Source organism: Haliotis rufescens, unplaced genomic scaffold, assembly GCF_023055435.1.
Source record: "Haliotis rufescens isolate VD_foot unplaced genomic scaffold, xgHalRufe1.0.p SCAF_11, whole genome shotgun sequence".
NCBI classification, from domain to species: Eukaryota; Metazoa; Mollusca; class Gastropoda; order Lepetellida; family Haliotidae; genus Haliotis; species Haliotis rufescens.
In genome coordinates this window covers 37,306,218-37,325,836 of record NW_025963791.1, presented here as the reverse complement: position 1 = coordinate 37,325,836, position 19,619 = coordinate 37,306,218, and the positions used below count along the sequence as shown (strand labels likewise).

Sequence of the window (19,619 nt, the reverse complement as noted above, 5' to 3'; positions counted from 1 at the left end):
CTGTACCAACTCGTCGCACACCTACCCTGTTGTCGGACGTCTCTGGTGTCAGCCATTTAGGCAGTGCTTCAGCAGCCTCTATTAGCAGGAACTCTCCGTCATTGTCTGATGTTCTGCAATACATTACCAGAACTAATCACATCACTGATAGTTTTCAATTAAATTACCATGATTAACTAATCAATCACTGAATCCATGGACATAATGATCCTCAAATAGCCCTTAGAAATACACACTGTCAGGTGGTCATCAGGTCCGGGTTTCAAGTAATTCAGCATTGTCCTCACATAGTGAAGCTTCATCTGACCTTGCACACAACACAGGGTGCATTCGACCACTACACACAACACAGGGTGCATTCGACCACTACACACAACACAGGGTGCATTCGACCACTACACACAACACAGGGTGCACTTGACCCTTGCACACAACACAGGGTGCATTCGACCACTACACACAACACAGGGTGCACTTGACCCTTGCACACAACACAGGGTGCATTCGACCACTACACACAACACAGGGTGCATTCGACCACTACACACAACACAGGGTGCACTTGACCCTTGCACACAACACAGGGTGCATTCGACCACTACACACAACACAGGGTGCACTTGACCCTTGCACACAACACAGGGTGCATTCGACCACTACACACAACACAGGGTGCACTTGACCCTTGCACACAACACAGGGTGCATTCGACCACTACACACAACACAGGGTGCATTCGACCACTACACACAACACAGGGTGCACTTGACCCTTGCACACAACACAGGGTGCATTCGACCTCTACACACAACACAGGGTGCACTTGACCCTTGCACCCAACACAGGGTGCATTCGACCACTATACACAACACAGGGTCCACTTGACCCTTGCACACAACACAGGGTGCATTCGACCACTGCACACAACACAGGGTGCATTCGACCACTACACACAACACAGGGTGCATTCGACCACTGCACACAAGACAGGGTGCATTCGACCACTACACACAACACAGGGTGCATTCGACCACTACACACAACACAGGGTGCACTTGACCCTTGCTCACAACACAGGGTGCATTCGACCACTACACACAACACAGGGTGCATTCGACCACTACACACAACACAGGGTGCACTTGACCCTTGCACACAACACAGGGTGCATTCGACCACTACACACAACACAGGGTGCATTCGACCACTACACACAACACAGGGTGCACTTGACCCTTGCACACAACACAGGGTGCATTCGACCACTACACACACAACACAGGGTGCACTTGACCCTTGCACACAACACAGGGTGCATTCGACCACTATACACAACACAGGGTGCACTTGACCCTTGCACACAACACAGGGTGCATTCGACCACCACACACAACACAGGGTGCACTTGACCCTTGCACACAACAAAGGGTGCATTCGACCACTACACACAACACAGGGTGCACTTGACCCTTGCACACAACACAGGGTGCATTCGACCACTACACACAACACAGGGTGCATTCGACCACTGCACACAACACAGGGTGCATTCGACCACTACATACAACACAGGGTGCATTCGACCACTACACACAACACAGGGTGCACTTGACCCTTGCACACAAGACAGGGTGCACTTGACCCTTGCACACAAGACAGGGTGCATTCGACCACTACACACAACACAGGGTGCATTCGACCACTACACACAACACAGGGTGCACTTGACCCTTGCTCACAACACAGGGTGCACTTGACCCTTGCTCACAACACAGGGTGCACTTGACCCTTGCTCACAACACAGGGTGCACTTGACCCTTGCTCACAACACAGGGTGCACTTGACCCTTGCTCACAACACAGGGTGCACTTGACCCTTGCACACAACACAGGGTGCACTTGACCCTTGCACACAACACAGGGTGCATTCGACCACTACACACAACACAGGGTGCACTTGACCCTTGCACACAACACAGGGTGCACTTGACCCTTGCACACAACACAGGGTGCATTCGACCACTACACACAACACAGGGTGCATTCGACCACTACACACAACACAGGGTGCATTCGACCACTGCACACAACACAGGGTGCATTCGACCACTACACACAACACAGGGTGCATTCGACCACTGCACACAACACAGGGTGCATTCGACCACTACACACAACACAGGGTGCACTTGACCCTTGCACACAACACAGGGTGCATGTGACCACTACACACAACACAGGGTGCATTCGACCACTGCACACAACACAGGGTGCATTCGACCACTACACACAACACAGGGTGCATTCGACCACTACACACAACACAGGGTGCACTTGACCCTTGCACACAACACAGGGTGCATTCGACCACTACACACAACACAGGGTGCACTTGACCCTTGCACACAAGACAGGGTGCACTTGACCCTTGCACACAAGACAGGGTGCATTCGACCACTACACACAACACAGGGTGCACTTGACCCTTGCACACAAAACAGGGTGCATTCGACCACTACACACAACACAGGGTGCATTCGACCACTGCACACAACACAGGGTGCATTCGACCACTACATACAACACAGGGTGCATTCGACCACTACACACAACACAGGGTGCACTTGACCCTTGCACACAAGACAGGGTGCACTTGACCCTTGCACACAACACAGGGTGCATTCGACCACTACACACAACACAGGGTGCACTTGACCCTTGCACACAACACAGGGTGCATTCGACCACTACACACAACACAGGGTGCATTCGACCACTACATACAACACAGGGTGCATTCGACCACTACACACAACACAGGGTGCACTTGACCCTTGCTCACAACACAGGGTGCATTCGACCACTACACACAACACAGGGTGCACTTGACCCTTGCACAAAGACAGGGTGCACTTGACCCTTGCACACAACACAGGGTGCATTCGACCACTACACACAACACAGGGTGCACTTGACCCTTGCTCACAACACAGGGTGCACTTGACCCTTGCACACAACACAGGGTGCATTCGACCACTACACACAACACAGGGTGCATTCGACCACTACACACAACACAGGGTGCACTTGACCCTTGCTCACAACACAGGGTGCACTTGACCCTTGCTCACAACACAGGGTGCACTTGACCCTTGCTCACAACACAGGGTGCACTTGACCCTTGCTCACAACACAGGGTGCACTTGACCCTTGCTCACAACACAGGGTGCACTTGACCCTTGCTCACAACACAGGGTGCACTTGACCCTTGCACACAACACAGGGTGCACTTGACCCTTGCACACAACACAGGGTGCACTTGACCCTTGCACACAACACAGGGTGCACTTGACCCTTGCACACAACACAGGGTGCACTTGACCCTTGCACACAACACAGGGTGCACTTGACCCTTGCACACAACACAGGGTGCACTTGACCCTTGCACACCACACTTGACCTGACCATATATTTTTTATCTGAATTCTAAAACATTATTATTTCAATGTGGTCATAGTTAACATGTTGAATGGAGGCATTTGTATAAGATTTTTAAGATGGATGCTCTTTTCTTGGTTGCTGTCCATGCTGTCTGTTTGTTTGTTTGTTTGATACTTAATGCAACAATATTCAAGCTGCCTGAAGTTGTCTTGTAAATAACCAAATCTGGTCCAGACAATCAAGTGATTGATATCATGAGCAAAGATCCATGCTGTTGGGGTACAGCAAGACGCAATCAACCAAGTCACTGAGCCTGACCACCCAATCCATTAGGTCACCTTTCTCGACCAGCATTGTTTGCTGGGGACCTATTCCAACCCGGTGGGATATTTCACCAAAGCAGGTGAGGCAACAGACATGTTTTATGCACATATTAACAGCGTTCTGCTCCAAGTTGAATCTCCCCATGACACTACAGATGACCTTCAGGAACAACTCAAGGTCTTGATTATGGAAGAGTGGGTGAGTATGGTTTTACGCCGCTTTTAGCAATATTCCAGCACTATCACGGCGGGAAACACCAGAAATGGGCTTCACACATTGTACCCATGTGGGGAATCGAACCCAGGTCCTCGGCTTGACGAGCGAAAGGCTTCACCATTAGGCTACCCGACCTCCCCCTGATATGGATGAAGAGACATGGATGTCATTGAGGGTTCATCTCTAACCCCATCAGAAGCAGGAATGGAAATTAGCACTTGCCCCGACCAGTCTCCACTTAGTTGTCTTGTTAAGGTTAAAAATATCCTAAGGAATAGTAGAATTTCAAACATTTTCGGGTATTGCTATATGTTATCACTATTTGAGCTTGTAGACATTCTTGGTTACCTTCCATCCCTACAGAAGAATGGGTCATTTGAAAAAAAGCTCCATTACCTCTACCTGATGATCTGATCTCACAAAATCCCTCTGAGGAATAATAACCCTCTGGGTATAAACTGCTCACAAAAACTTGAAAGAGGTCCCATAAATACAAAATCAGATTTACGTCCTATACTCTTGTGACGAAGACCATGACCTATTAAAAAGACATATTCCCTGTAGCTGGATATAATTTGCTGCAAATCCCATTCACTTCATGACTTAAACATTCCCAGCACCTGTAAACCAACCTATAGACAACGGTTAGACTGCACCTCCCTTATAAGCAAGTCCATCATTTCCTCGTTACAACACTTGCAGTGACAGGACCCACAGCAAGGCATTGTCAGGCAGCAGAGATATGGGATATTTAGGATGCCCCTTGTTAAATAATAGCCAGGAATGTGGTTTTTATGAATGGACTGTCTGGTTGAAGCAGCGAGGGAGTGATTTATCAACTTCTTGAGGCTCTGAGGTCAGACTGACTTGAGACCAGGCACAGGGCACATGACTCCTTCCAAGATCTTCCTATATTGATTTGGGTATTTTCTTCCTTTTTGCCAAAATACTTTTATCAGACCAAATAGTTTCTAATTTTGATAATGAATTTATTTCAAACATAAAACTGGCTTTCATTGCAAATGTGCACTTAATGCCTCTCACAGGATATTAAAAGTTTTTTTAAACCTCTTATCAACAACCATATCTATTTATCTACTTTAGCTAGCTTCAGTAAATTTCATTTTGACTGTTTGTTTCCAGTTTGCTTTCAGTGGCGTTTATATATATTAACATGAAAAAAAGGGATCCAACATTTTTGCTTTTTGTAAATACTCATTTATCATTCATTAGTGTAACAATTTCCCCATAGCTTTCATTCGAAGTGCACTCATAAATCATGAGTATTGATTGTCTGGAATGCTTACTCATCTTAGACCAACAGGATCCAAGGGCAGAATATGTTCTAGTACCCCTCCTCACCTCACACACAGTGATGTAATATTATTGTCCCCTATTTTACTCAGATTTATTCATAGTTGTACCATCCCATATCATGCACAAACATATGAAAGTTGTCAACGTGAGTGAGTGATGGATTATGGTTTTACACCGCTTTTAGCAATATTCCAGCAATATCACGGCGGGGGACACCAGAAATGGGCTTCACACACTGTACCCATGTCGGGAATCAAACCTGGGTCTTTGGCGTGACGAGCAGCGCTTACCCACTAGGCTACCCGACCACCCCAAAAATAGTAAATGTAACATCAAATACTGTACAGCGATGATACTCAAGAGGTCAACCACTTGGTGAAACCAGGTCGGCATGATGCTGACAAACCCAAGGAGAATACCCATGCAAACTGGGGTCCCAATCCACAACGGGCAGAGGCGTGGAGCTAAGGGCGACAACTCTGTACAGCAAGAGACCAAAATGTCAACACCTTATGAGTACCAGTTTTGTATGTCTGTCTGAGTGAGTGAGTGAGTTCGGTTTAACGCCGCTTTTAACAGTATTCCATTTATATCGCAGCGTGTCAGCTTAATGTGGGAGGAAAGCCTGAAGTGATGCAGGTCTCAGACATTTACCACTTCCGTGAATCCCACGAGCACGGGTATGGTGCTGACAAACCTAGAAACATAATCGGGGCGAACCGGGATTCGAACCACACAATCATAGGTTTCTGGCGTGCCCAAGGGACGCAACTCTGCACAGCGAATCGCGGCGCCTTAGACGACTGGGCCACCCGTGCCCCCCCCATATGTCTGTCTGAACAAGAGGGCGTGCAAACGAAGGGACAAACAGGTTTTACAATTCAAATGTAAAACCTCCAAACAAGTCTTACAATTCAAATGTAAAACCTCCAAACAAGTCTTACAATTCAAATGTAAAACCTCCAAACAAGTCTTACAATTCAAATGTAAAAAACCTCCACGTAGGTCCTACAATTCAAATGTAAAACCTCGAAGCAAATCTTACAATTCAAATGTAAAACCTCCAAACAGGTCTTACAATTCAAATGTAAAACCCCACGTAGGTCCTACAATTCAAATGTAAAACCTCCAAGCAGATCTTACAATTCAAATGTAAAACCTCCAAGCAGGTCTTACAATTCAAATGTAAAACCTCCAAGCAGGTCTTACAATTCAAATGTAAAACCTCCAAGCAGATCTTACAATTCAAATGTAAAACCTCCAAGCAGGTCTTACAATTCAAATGTAAAACCTCCAAGCAGGTCTTACAATTCAAATGTAAAACCCCTCAGCACGTCTCACTTGAAAGTGGTACCTCTCACAAGGTTAATATGAGACAGCAAGATACCAACATCACTATATCAAAAAGTGGCAGTAGGTTTTTTAGACCCAACAGCACTCAAGCCAATAAACAAACCCTACAATATAAAAATGTACCCATCTTGAACAGAATTTAATAACTACACACATGATTCATGCATGCTTCTCCATACATTACTCTACTAAACCAATAGAGAACAGTCCACAAGTTGCCTAAGCTGACATGCATACTAAACCCATAGATAACAGTCCAGCTGTAGTAATGGTCATGTCATTATCTGTCACTCACAAAGAGATGTAAGAACTATATATAGAACTAACCATCAGGATACTGCATATAAACAACTGACCTAGTTTCAAACTCCAAGGGCATAATAAAAACTTTCATCATTATGTAATCATTGCAACTGTCAGTCTGGCCTCCGTGAAGCCACTCTATGTATGTATTCATTGTCATGACTGAATATTTCATCAAACAGTGTGTTTGAATACACCATCATACAGGCCTGACATGTTTATAAACTAAGTACGAAACTGTGTCCACATTATGTTTGTTTGTTGTTTAACGCCACACAGCAATATTCCAGCTATATGACGCCAGTAAATAAATAATCGTGTCTGGACCAGACAATCCAGCATTAGTATCATGAGCATCGATCCATGCAATTGGGATACAATCTCATGCATCAACCAAGTCAGCGAGCATGACCACCCAATCCCGTTAGTTCCCTCTTACGACAAGCATGGGTTGCTGTAGACCAATTCTCTACCCAGAACTTCACAGGTGTTATAAACTAAGTACTTGTGTTTATACTATGTATGCATACATGATCCTGATATGTCTGAGGCTGTATACAGGCCTATTTCAAAGAATTTTGTATTTATCATTTTCCATGACGCCCCCTAAATATTCTGGGTTGTACCATGGATGGACCTGTGTCAAAACCAACAAGCATGGCGAAGACGGTAATAAAATGATCGAGCCACTCTATCATGTCGCTCAAGATACTGTGTTTGTGCCAAAGCTGGGCATCCACTGACAATGTGTTGGACAGTCTCATTAAATTCATTACATAATCTACATTTCATATTTACATTTTGATGCAAAATCACACAATGACAGTTTCGAAGTGGAAGTGACTGGTCCTGAGCAGCAAACAGACAGCCTTCTGTTTCACTTTTCAGGCCAAGCCGATCTCATCCAAACGAAGGACTCTGCAAGGTTGCTGATCCTCTGAATTTCTTGTTTCGTCCAATCAACAACACCAAAAGAATATGAAAGGACGAGTATCAGTATTTGTGGCTTTAACTTTATTGCGAGCATTCAGCTCTGAACTCCAGATTTTCTTAAGTCTATATGTGTACTCAGCCCAAAGTTTGTCCTTGATATGAGCATTCTGGAGTTTGTCCCTAATCTGCATCCCTAAATACGTGTAGGCCTGACCTTCCACGAGATGGTCATTCTCAACTCCCTGGGCAGTATACAACCCATGCTGCCTAGGGGCGCTAGAAGGTTTATGTAACATAGCTGGGGATAAGGTGTTTCCAGGTGTTTCAGTAGAATGTAGAACAGCAGACTGGGGGCTTAGAGTCGCACCTGGCATGGAGATCCTAATGAGAATCATGGTTTGGCTTTAACTGGTGCCAGCGTGTAAGCCTCTATCAACTATTCATTATCCAATAGGGGAATTCTACAGTGAGAGAATGGGGTCTAACCAGTAGTCAGCAAATATTGCTGCTGTTATTCCACATTGAGTGAGTGAGTGAGTGAGTGAGTGAGTGAGTGAGTGAGTGAGTGAGTGAGTGAGTGAGTGAGTGAGTGAGTGAGTGAGTGAGTGAGTGAGTGAGTGAGTGAGTGAGTGAAAAGCATACTCTGCTTTAACACTGCTCTTACCAATATTCCAGCAATATCATGGCAGGGAACACCAGAAATGAGCTCCACCCAAGTACCCTTCAGTGTGACAAGCGAACGCTTTAACCACTACGCTAACCAACCTTGTCTCACAGGAAGAACTTAGTTGAAGTTTATTTCAGTATAAATGCCAATATACTATATCATATTGTACCACCCTTTGTATATAATACATGTATCTATATTGTACTTGGGCCTGTGGCCATTATACTGAAAAAGAACTCAACTACTTAAACCATGAATTCCCACAGAAGACAGGATTAGATACTGGGGAAATATTCTGCCCCTAAATTCTCACGAGCAGACAAGCGTACCAGGTATTACGGGGACCCACTCTGCTCCTTAATCCCCATAACAACCCGAGATTACGACGGTTGACTGATCTTCATCAGATGTAATGTCTTCAGCATCACAGGCCCTGTAATTTCCTAGCCCTGAGTACAGGGAAGCTATGGTTACAGCTGACTTCATGCCTGCCTACCTCTTACCCCACAACAACACCATCCCGCACCAAGCACCTGCAGGGGTCACTGAAGGTCAGTTCACATGCGAAGACTATCATAACATCACCTAGATCACATACACAAGCCCTGTATCACACCTCATGTTCTTCAATTTCAAGACCAAAAAAACAGACGATGAAAGATTTTGATAAACAAAACAGGCTGAAAGAAATCTGACACTTTCTTGAACATTGAAAGAAAAAACCTTTCAAACATTAAGCAGTCAGCATGATATTTAAGACACAAATCTTCCATTCAATTCCTTTAAATATGCAAACAAAAGATAGAACTGACATAATAGAATTCCAAATAAAAGAAATACAAAGAGAGGCATTAACCCCTTTAGTACTAAAACATTCTCTATTTACACTGTCAACATGAGTGCATACAATCTCACACATAAAGAGTCATCATTCAGACCAGATGGTCCACAACGAACTGCCCTAATCCTTTTCATGGAAACATGAAAAAGATTAGTGGCCCACGGTTCCCTAGTTGACTCAAGATCTGCTTCGTGAACACTTTTACATATGTATACAGTCGTCCATGTCTGCTCGAAACATGCCACACTTGTGTCCTTCACTCCATAATGACGCTTTCTTCTACCAGATCAAACAAGTGCTTTCCTGAAATATTTGAATAGGCACAAGTGTGTTCTCTATTGAACATGCTGAAATACTCAGATATATATAGAACTGAAATTAAAAGGGTTTTATATGAAGAGATGTTGTCGAGTTCTGGGTGCGGAACACATGGACTACATACCTGCTTAAAGCTTGTTCTTTGTGCACATATTTAAACTTTATATTAACGTAACTGGTTCACAATGCCTTTTAGAAAGTGGTCAAATGTAACATGTTATATTTGGGATTACACTTTCTTTCCAAAAGGTTTTGTCTATTTGTAGCAGGGTGTGGAGTCATACCACAGATGACATCCTTACCTTGTCAGCTTGCTGACGGGGTTAACTTCTTTGGTCATGTGGACAAGGCGTCCGACCTCGGATCAGAAGGTCCATTGTTCGAATCCCATCACGGGACTCGGAAAATTTATGGCCGCTACATTGGCGCCCAACGTGAGGCTGAGGACGTTCATATTAAATTTGAGCAAAATAAGCCTTAGTACCCTATTATGCGGCCCGGGACGTGCTTTCTGTTGACGGGGGAGTATGTAGCAGGGCGTGGAGTCATCCCACAGATGACATCCTTACCTTGTCAGCATGCTGACGGGGTTAACCTCTTTGGTCATGAGGACAAGGCGTCCGACCTTGGATCAGAAGGACCGTCGGACCGTCTGCCTATTTACACCTATCAGAGGGGTACAGAGGAGTGTGATCTCGACATCCATTTTGTGGACACCTTGGTGGCTGAATGGTTTAGGTCGCTGACTTTGGATGCTGACAATTAAATGCCTCAGTCTGGCAGTGTGGATTCGAATCACAGATCGGAATCCACCCCATAAAGTACAAGAATTTGTACTTCACTAAGAAAGCATAATCCAAAAAGTAAATGTTACCATGGTTACAACTTCATTCGCTACAATGGTTATCAAGGTCACATCTTCAGCAATGTCAGCATGCTCACAGAAAAGTATTACACCTCATTCAGCATTAGAATTTCTGTTTTCAAGACTAACGTTAACCTTATCTCACTAGAATTCAAAGTTCGTAGTTGGTCCTGCTTGAACAAAACAAACATGTTTACTATGTGTACATCTTCTGTCAGTTTTATTGACTTCCAAACTGGAGCCAAATTGAAGCATTGAGAACTGGTTCGAAATTATAGCCCTCAATTTCTACTAGTCAAGGAGGATGTGTCCTTGTCATCTTCATAAGTTAGCATTGTATGATTTCATTCTGTTTTACCACCTGCACCTGGTGCAACCAGGTGAATTAATCTTGTTGTACCACCAAAATATTGGGTGCACTATTTTATCATAAATTGAAACACTGTATTTTTAGTTATTTTGAATAATAAATAAATTCAAAGAGAAAATAAACTTGAGAATGTGGTCCAGTATTTTATTTTTAGGGAATCTGGATATGGCTTTTCACATCTTGATATGTGTTTGATGTGATTGTAACCTCATGAGTGACTGTTCAAGAGGTAATTGTGAAGAATTAGTTCTGCAAGTTCACTGCATTCAGACCTTCTGTGCATTTCACTATTTCCATGAAGTTTTGTTTCCTGGAATCTAAAAAATTGCAACCAATTCTAAAAGAATTCAGTTCTCCTCTCTTAACAAATATAACTGCTGTGGTGGGAAATGTTACTGCAATGTTGCAACCTGGGAATAAATGTGCAGCTTGGATATAGCGACATCAATCCCTGGTTAGTAATCTCAAACTGCTTACCATATTTTCTATAGTGTGCACTTTTTTCCCCAAAAACACAGCTGTGTAGAAGGGGGTGCGCATTATACACGCCATAATGAGTTTTGACCGGAAATACCATGTAAAAAAATCCATACTGAAGTATGCAAATTAATTATGTAATTACACTGTCTGGCTATAAAAACTGTTCTTTGTATATCTGGACTTATGTTTGTAACTTATTTCATCAATTTTATTCAAAATTCCTTTTAATATTGTTTTAATTACTGAATCCACTAGAGAGGGGTGCGCATTATACTCAAGAAAATATGGTAACGGTCTAACATGAACTTCGAAGGCTGTTTATTGTTGTAAATTGGTACGCAAATTGGTTTCATTTACTGTTCTATTTCCATGTTCAGGAGTAGACCTGATGACATGGCCATTCCTCAAAGTGATATTAGTGCTATAATTCTCTTCATGAGGAAGTTGGGTTTAACGCCGCTTACAAACAATATTCCAGTCATATCACAGCGTGTCGGCTTATTCGGGGAGGAAAGTGATGCAGGTGTCAGATATTTACCACTTTGGTAAAAGCAGGTGAGGTGAAATGGGGTTTAATATCGCATCCAAGATTATTGTGCTTATAGTGAGTGAGTGAGTGAGTATGGTTTTACGCCGCTTTTAGCAATATTCCAGCAATATCACGGCGGGGGACACCTGAGAAATGGGCTTCACACATTGTACCCATGTCGGGAAACAAACCCGGGTCTTCGGCGTGACGAGCCAACGCTTTAACCACTAGGCTACCCGACCGCCCCTATTGTGCTTATATAGTGACGTGCATGCTGTGTGTGTGTGGCTGCTTGTACTAGTCCAGACTAATAGTGCTAGCCCACTGAGATACCATGCGTCAGTTTAACATGAATATCCCACTTAGACACAGTGTACTGACTCAGAGCCAACCAGTCATTGTTTTAGCCAGGCAGGGTAACAACAAGTAACATCTTTAAATGTCTTTTGGTATGCGTGGCCATGGATCAAAGCCCGGACTTTCCACTCTCCGGGCGGACGCTCTACCACTAGACCACAGAGGTGAGACCAACGAACACAAAGACTATCATTACATGGGTGTATGATTGTCATAACTCAGCAATCGTTGAGGATGTGGAAAGTAGTCCCACAATTCCCATCACATTTAGCATTGAATGAGAATGACTTACTTGATGACAAGACTTGGGTACGCCCTGGAGAGCCGGAACAGGAGGTACACGATGAACCATTCATCGTCGATGTTCTCGCCAAAGCTGGTGCTGCTGTACAGGTGAGGGGGGAGGTTACCTGGCAACAAAAACAATTGATATACCACCAGGGCTGTAACCATTTGTTGAAGCATTGTGCACTGTGACAATAGGTGCCTCGTTGTGTTGAATTATCATCATCATGAGTTGTGTATCGGATACTGGACTATATCGACAGTTGACTCTGAGCACTCAAGGACTATCATTAATAAACTGAGTTATCCCATGTTCGGGACAAGAAAAGTGCTAGTATTGGACCACAGACTAATGTGTTGATATGGATCATAAGCTATAGTGTGGATATGGACCATAGGCTATAGTTATAATATGGATCATAGACAATAGTGTTGATATGGACCATAGACAATAGTGTTTATACGGACCATAGACCATAGTGTTGATATGGACCATAGACTATAGTGTTGATATGGACCATAGACAATAGTGTTTATACGGACCATAGACCATAGTGTTGATATGGACCATAGACTATAGTGATGATATGGACCATAGACTATAGTGTTGATATGGACCATAGACTATAGTGATGATATGGACCATAGACTATAGTGTCAATATGGATCACAGACCGTAGTGTTGATATGGATCACCAGTATCCAGTGTGAATAAGAAAATAATGAAGTCTGGACCAGACAAACCAGTGATTGATATTTTGAGCAACTAAACCTACACCCTTGGGTACAATAATTTGCAATCAACCAAGTCACCGAGCCTGACCATCCAAATCATTATGTTGCCTCTTGCAAAAGGCATATGTTGCAGAGGACCAATTCTGACCAGAAATCCCCCTGGGGTTTGTGTACATGTGGTTTCACTGATTTTTACAATCAGGATAATGAGGATACCTCACATGGTATTTTAAGGAATGGTTGAGATGAAATACAGGCTAATGACAGTCTGTAAAAGAGACTTCAAGATACTGTCAGTAATAGATTGATTCAAACTACCAGCCACTCAGCCACTAGACTATGATATAACATAACATGAAAAGTGCTGAGTTTTCTCGCACCAGAGCATGTATCCCATCACAACCTTAGTCACCATACACAACGTTACAGCCACCATACAAGACCTTACAGTCACCATATATTGACCTTACAGTCACCATACACGACCTTACAGTCACCATACACAACCTTACAGCCACCATACACAACCTTACAGCCACCATACACAACCTTACAGCCCCGTGACCATACACAACCTTACAGTCACCATACACAACCTTACAGCCCCGTGACCATACACAACCTTACAGCCACCATACACAACCTTGGAGTCACCATACACAACCTTACAGTCACCATACACGACCTTACAGTCACCATACACAACCTTACAGTCACCATACACAACCTTACAGCCACCATACACGACCTTACAGCCACCATACACAACCTTACAGTCACCATACACGACCTTACAGTCACCATACACAACCTTACAGCCACCATACACGACCTTACAGTCACCATACACGACCTTACAGTCACCATACACAACCTTACAGCCACCATACACGACCTTACAGTCACCATACACAACCTTACAGTCACCATACACGACCTTACAGTCACCATACACAACCTTAGTCACCATACACGACCTTACAGTCACCATACACAACCTTAGTAACCTTACAGTCACCATACACAACCTTACAGTCACCAAACTCAACCTTACAGTCACCATACACGACCTTACAGTCACCATACACGACCTTACAGTCACCATACACAATGTATCCTAGCCTTTCTCCAAGGTTGTGCAGAATAACAAATCTATGAATGTATAGTAATTCTTTCCTAATAACAGGCAAGTCTAGATGAGCCGACAGTACATGAAGGGTGCCAGTCATTTAAAAGGACAACTTGTTATTATTTATTATTATTATCTAGGAATTATGATTCAAACTGATAATCATTACCTTAGAGACTTTTGAAAGACTTGTTTTAATTATTTACATGATCTAGACCTTATGATTTGAAATAATACCGTACGACCTTACGACTGATTAATGTACACAATTTGTGTACATTTATTCGTGTATAATACGCACTCATGTGTTATATGCACCCTTAATTACGGGCAATTAAATTCTGGAAAAATATATCTGTCTTGTATAATACGCACAGACTTTTCTTTTCTATCATTTCGGGCTGTCAGCGGAAACCATAAAATTTACGACCTTTCGACCTTTCACCAAAATTATCTTCTAATAAGAGCCCCCTATTTCTAATTTGGAGAGCGCCCTGGGGACTTATTACGTCGAATACGGTTATCATTTCCTTAGCAACTTGTGCAAGTTTAAATGTATTTAAAGTGACCCATTAATGTCCTATCATACATATATGATACATAGAATACAGGAAGTAGCTTACGTTACAAGGCTTATGACTTACCCTATTTGACCAAATAAGCGCCCAGGGCGCTTAAAAAAAGACAGAAGGGGTGGGCGCTTATTGGGACCAATTCAGACTCAAATTGGCGAAAATTCATCAGTAAGCCTTACCGTATTTTCTTGAGAATAGTGCACACTTTTTTTCACACCGGAAATACCATGTCAACAAATCCATACTGAAGTTCGCAAATTATTCATGTAATTACACTGTCTGGCTATAAAAAGTGTTCTTTGTATATCTGGACTTATGTTTGTAACTTATTTCATTAATTTTATTCAAAATTCCTTTTAATATTGTTTTAATTAATTTCAGCGAAATCGTGTGTGAAGCGATCAGAGGATCCCACAACTCACCGTTATTAACAGCAACCACGGTCAGATTACCGCTATTGACGGGAGGGGCGCTTATTGGGTCGACTACGGTATGTACAATTCTTCCTAACTATCAACTTTAGATTTAGAAAATCCTGAAATTAACGCGAATGTGAATTAAATGTGCAAAATGCGAGGTCTTTTTTCGCATTAATGAAACTTCGCATTTATGTCTCCAAATGACTATCAACAATAAGACAGCCTCACTGCACACTTTGGATAGCGGAAATACCAACTTGAATATAAACACAAACATGGTTTAGTGAGCAGCTGTTGTAACAAGTATATAACCATGTCATTCAAAGAATAGGAATTAAACAATAGACATCCGATGAGTTATCACTGCTTTGATCAAGAGTTCTACCCACTCCAGCAGTCCAGACAGATGCCACCCACCCAACACATCGTCAAAGGCCGACACGACCCAACGCCCACCGCACCGATAGGCTTCACACTCTGATCTACAGCCTTTGTCTTGTCATCTGCCTTCAAGTGTGTTGACACCTTCTCCGTATACCAATCAGTAAAATGGTGTTGGTTCAATTATTTTAGTGCCTTGGAACTTCCTTAATGCCAGTCAACAGAATAAACACATAAACTGTGTGTTTTTAGGTTTGATTTGATTAAGTTAATGTTGGATTGATGTTTGTTTGTTTAACGCCGCACTCAGCAATATACCAGTTATACGACAGCGGTCTGTAAATAATTGAATCTGGACCAGACAATCCAGTGCTTGATATCATTAGCATAGATCTACGCAATTGGGATCGATGACATGCATCAACCAAGTTGTTGGATTAATGTAAGGATATGTATAATTCCACTGGGGATGGGGTGAGGGGAGTTAAGATTTGACATGTATTGAAAATATTAAGAAATATCACATTTTAGCCCAAGCCCTTTCTGAGAATGTGAAATATAGTCACACCTACCCCGGTATTCCTATCAAGTTACGCAGGGAAGCTTAAATAGATTCAACTCTCAAATACTCCTCCCGTAACAACAGTTAACAAGCAACACATTTACTAAACGATTCCTGAAACATGAAGATGGGTTAGAGGCTAGGACAAACAAAATGTCTGAGACCAAACTTTCACAGGACAGATCTAAGTTCATTCTTGCCTGCTCACATGAGATACTGTTTGTACCACAGCAACAAGCAGACGGACATCAGCCCTGCCATACAGCAGCTAAGTAGGAATATCTGCCATTGCTCTCATTGTGATAATGTCACATTTGACCTTTCAACAGAGATATACCAAGTCATATTGTGGTGTGGTCCTGTTGTGGCCGGCTCCAGCATCACAGCTGACGTCAGGGCTAAACCCAGGGTGCAGCTGTCACATACAGCCTTGTCTGAAACTCTGTTACATCTTTGTGTGTGTGTAACTGGGATTACCATTCACAAAAAGCACGGGCAACATCACTGGAAAGCATTATCAAATGGTGTGAATCCAATATTACTTCTGTTGTATCAGTTAAAGTCCACTGGAATTCAATATTAATTTCTTTACATCAACATCAACTTTATTTCCATCTCATTGATTTTGTTTTTAATACAGATTTGTTTTTCTGATCATGTTTATATGAGGAAGGTCTTACAATTTTTCAAAGGATTGTCACAGATGTGTGAGGCTAGGATCTCTAATCAATATGTTGCAATGGTCACATAACTAAAATCAAATTCATTTTCATAACGTTAATTTGTTGAGCAAATTTGCAAATTTTACCCCTTAAATATATTTTCTCCCCTAACAGACCAAACTGTCAAACAGTCAAATATTATGTTCCTAGCTTGTCCACTAATCTGTATGTAACTGATGTACTGTGCTGTACCATAGGGTCAGGGAGTCAACATCTTCAACAAACATCAGGTCATACTGACATCGGAAAAGAAGATTATACATAACAATGTACAAGGAAAACATATTCGCTGGCAAAACTAGTTGTCATCAGGTGCTATTTATAGGTCCTTGTTGTCACTTAACACACCTGTCTGTCATGAAATGAGGTGTCACTACCTCACACAGACCTCCTGTTACCTGGCTACATGAGAGGTGGTGAAGTGAAATTGGGTTTAATGTCGCATCCAAGATTATTGCACTTACATAGTGACGTGAATGCATGCGTGTGTGTGTGTGTGTGGCTGCTTGTACTAGTCCGGACTGATGCCGATTAATAATGCTAGCACACTGAGATACTATGCCGCAGTTTAACATGAATGCCCCACTCAGACACAGTATACTGACTCCAAGCCGACCAGTCCTTGTTTTAGCCCCTTAATGCCGAGCGTCAGTCAGGGCAACAACAAGTACCATCTTTCAACGTCTTTTGGTATGACGCGGTCGGGGATCGAACCCCGGTCCTACCGCTCTCCAGGCAGACGCTCAACCTCTAGACCACGGAGGCGGTCCCTACATAAGAGAATTTATCTGACAGATGTAGAAGAAATCAAAGTGAGTGAGTGAGTGAGTGAGTGAGTTGGGTTTAATGCTGCTTTGAACAGTATTCCAGTTAGAAAGTCCTATAAGTTTAGATTAAATCCACCATAATCGCTATTGATTATTTCTTGAGTTCACCCAAGGCAGAACTCCTATGGCAAATTCACTTTTAAACTTCAAGATCTGACAAAATCACCAGTCAATTCAGTTCTCTAAATTCAGCCGTATTTATCCTGATCATTCCCTGATTACACCACTGGCAGTGTGTGAGCTACTGGCTTGAAGGAAACGTTCACTCCAGATTGAGTATTCTATGGGGACCAGAGGTTTATACCAAAAGGAGCGCAATCAATAATGCAGAAGGAAGGGTTAAATACATACCTCACCAAACTCACATCAATACTTTACCTTACAAAGCCAAGGAAGTGAACACGAGTTATCACGGTCATGTGTTTGTATGTCAATAGTGCTTCTTAATTCTTGCACATACCATAATAATATAGGGCACAGGCAACATGTAAGGTGTGAAAAAATGGGGGTGTGCTTCTGGGTCAGGCATACAATAGTTCAGAATTCTCAAATATTTCAGACCAAACTTGAGCACCACATTCCACTGCCAGCATGGCCATTGCAGCATTTCAGAATTTACTCTTGCCATACAAAAGATATGAAACATCTTGATGCTTTATTACTACAAGAACAACATCTGAGGAGCATCTATTGACTGATCATAAAATCAAATTTATTTTCTTGCTACTTCTTCATCTGTTAAATGTGTTTGTTTGACAGTTGTGTCAAACCATTCTCAGCAATATTCTAGCTATATGGAAGCGGTCTGTGCCAGACAATCCAGTGATTGGACAAGTCATTTGGATACAATGGCATGCAGTCAACCAAGTCACCAAGCCAGACCACCTAATATATTCGTTTTAGTCGCCTCTTACAACAAGCAAAGGTTGCTGGGACCTATATTCTGACCCGGAATCCCCGTGGGCCCAATGTTGTTGGTTGGTTTGTTGTTTAGCGCCACACTTTGCAATATTCCAGCTATATGATGGCAGTCTGTAAATAATTGAGTCTGGACCAGACAATCCAGTGATTGACATCATGAGCATTGATCCACGCAATTGGGATACAATGACATGCATCAACCAAGTCAGCGAGCCTAACCATCCGATCCTGTTAGTCACCTCTTACGAACAAGCATAGTCGCCTTTTACTATGAAGCTACTGTGAAAGACAATAAGGTAAAAAGCCTTTCTCATATACATTGAGAGTCTTTAGATTTATCTGCTTGACTAACAGATCTTGAAGCAATATTGAAAGCTATAGGTATACCTCGATTTGAAATACTAATAAATATGTATCACAATACGTTTGGAAAATACCGGTATATTGATTTTTCAAACTCATGCATATTTTAATCTTGTTGGCAAAAGGTACATGAGTGACAACTTGAATTGAAATTCTGAAATTCTGAAATTAGCAACTCATTCCAGTGATCCGAAAGTGAAATTATTCACCACCAGCTTCCTGTATATAAAGGGTCTACTGTCCATATGTTGTCACCATGGCAACATCCAACAAAAGTTTGAAGTTGTCAAAAATGTGTGTGTTATTTTTATTCAGTTTTATAACAAATGACAGATGAAAGAACATATGCAATATATTGTGGTACTTAGTGCAATACATGACTCAATA

The 19,619-nt window shown here is 42.6% G+C and overlaps 1 protein-coding gene across 1 annotated transcript in view; it reads right to left on the bottom strand.

The window, feature by feature from the left end:
- The window catches only part of LOC124153098 (protein ecdysoneless homolog), a 43,249-nt gene that overhangs the window by 14,731 nt on the left and 8,899 nt on the right, over positions 1-19,619 (bottom strand). The window contains exons 2-3 of the mRNA XM_048392704.1: positions 12,606-12,723; positions 26-113 (exon numbers count right to left, since the gene is read on the bottom strand). Of these exons, the coding sequence (XP_048248661.1) occupies positions 26-113; positions 12,606-12,723 (206 nt within the window). The remainder of the gene's footprint in view (positions 1-25; positions 114-12,605; positions 12,724-19,619) is intronic.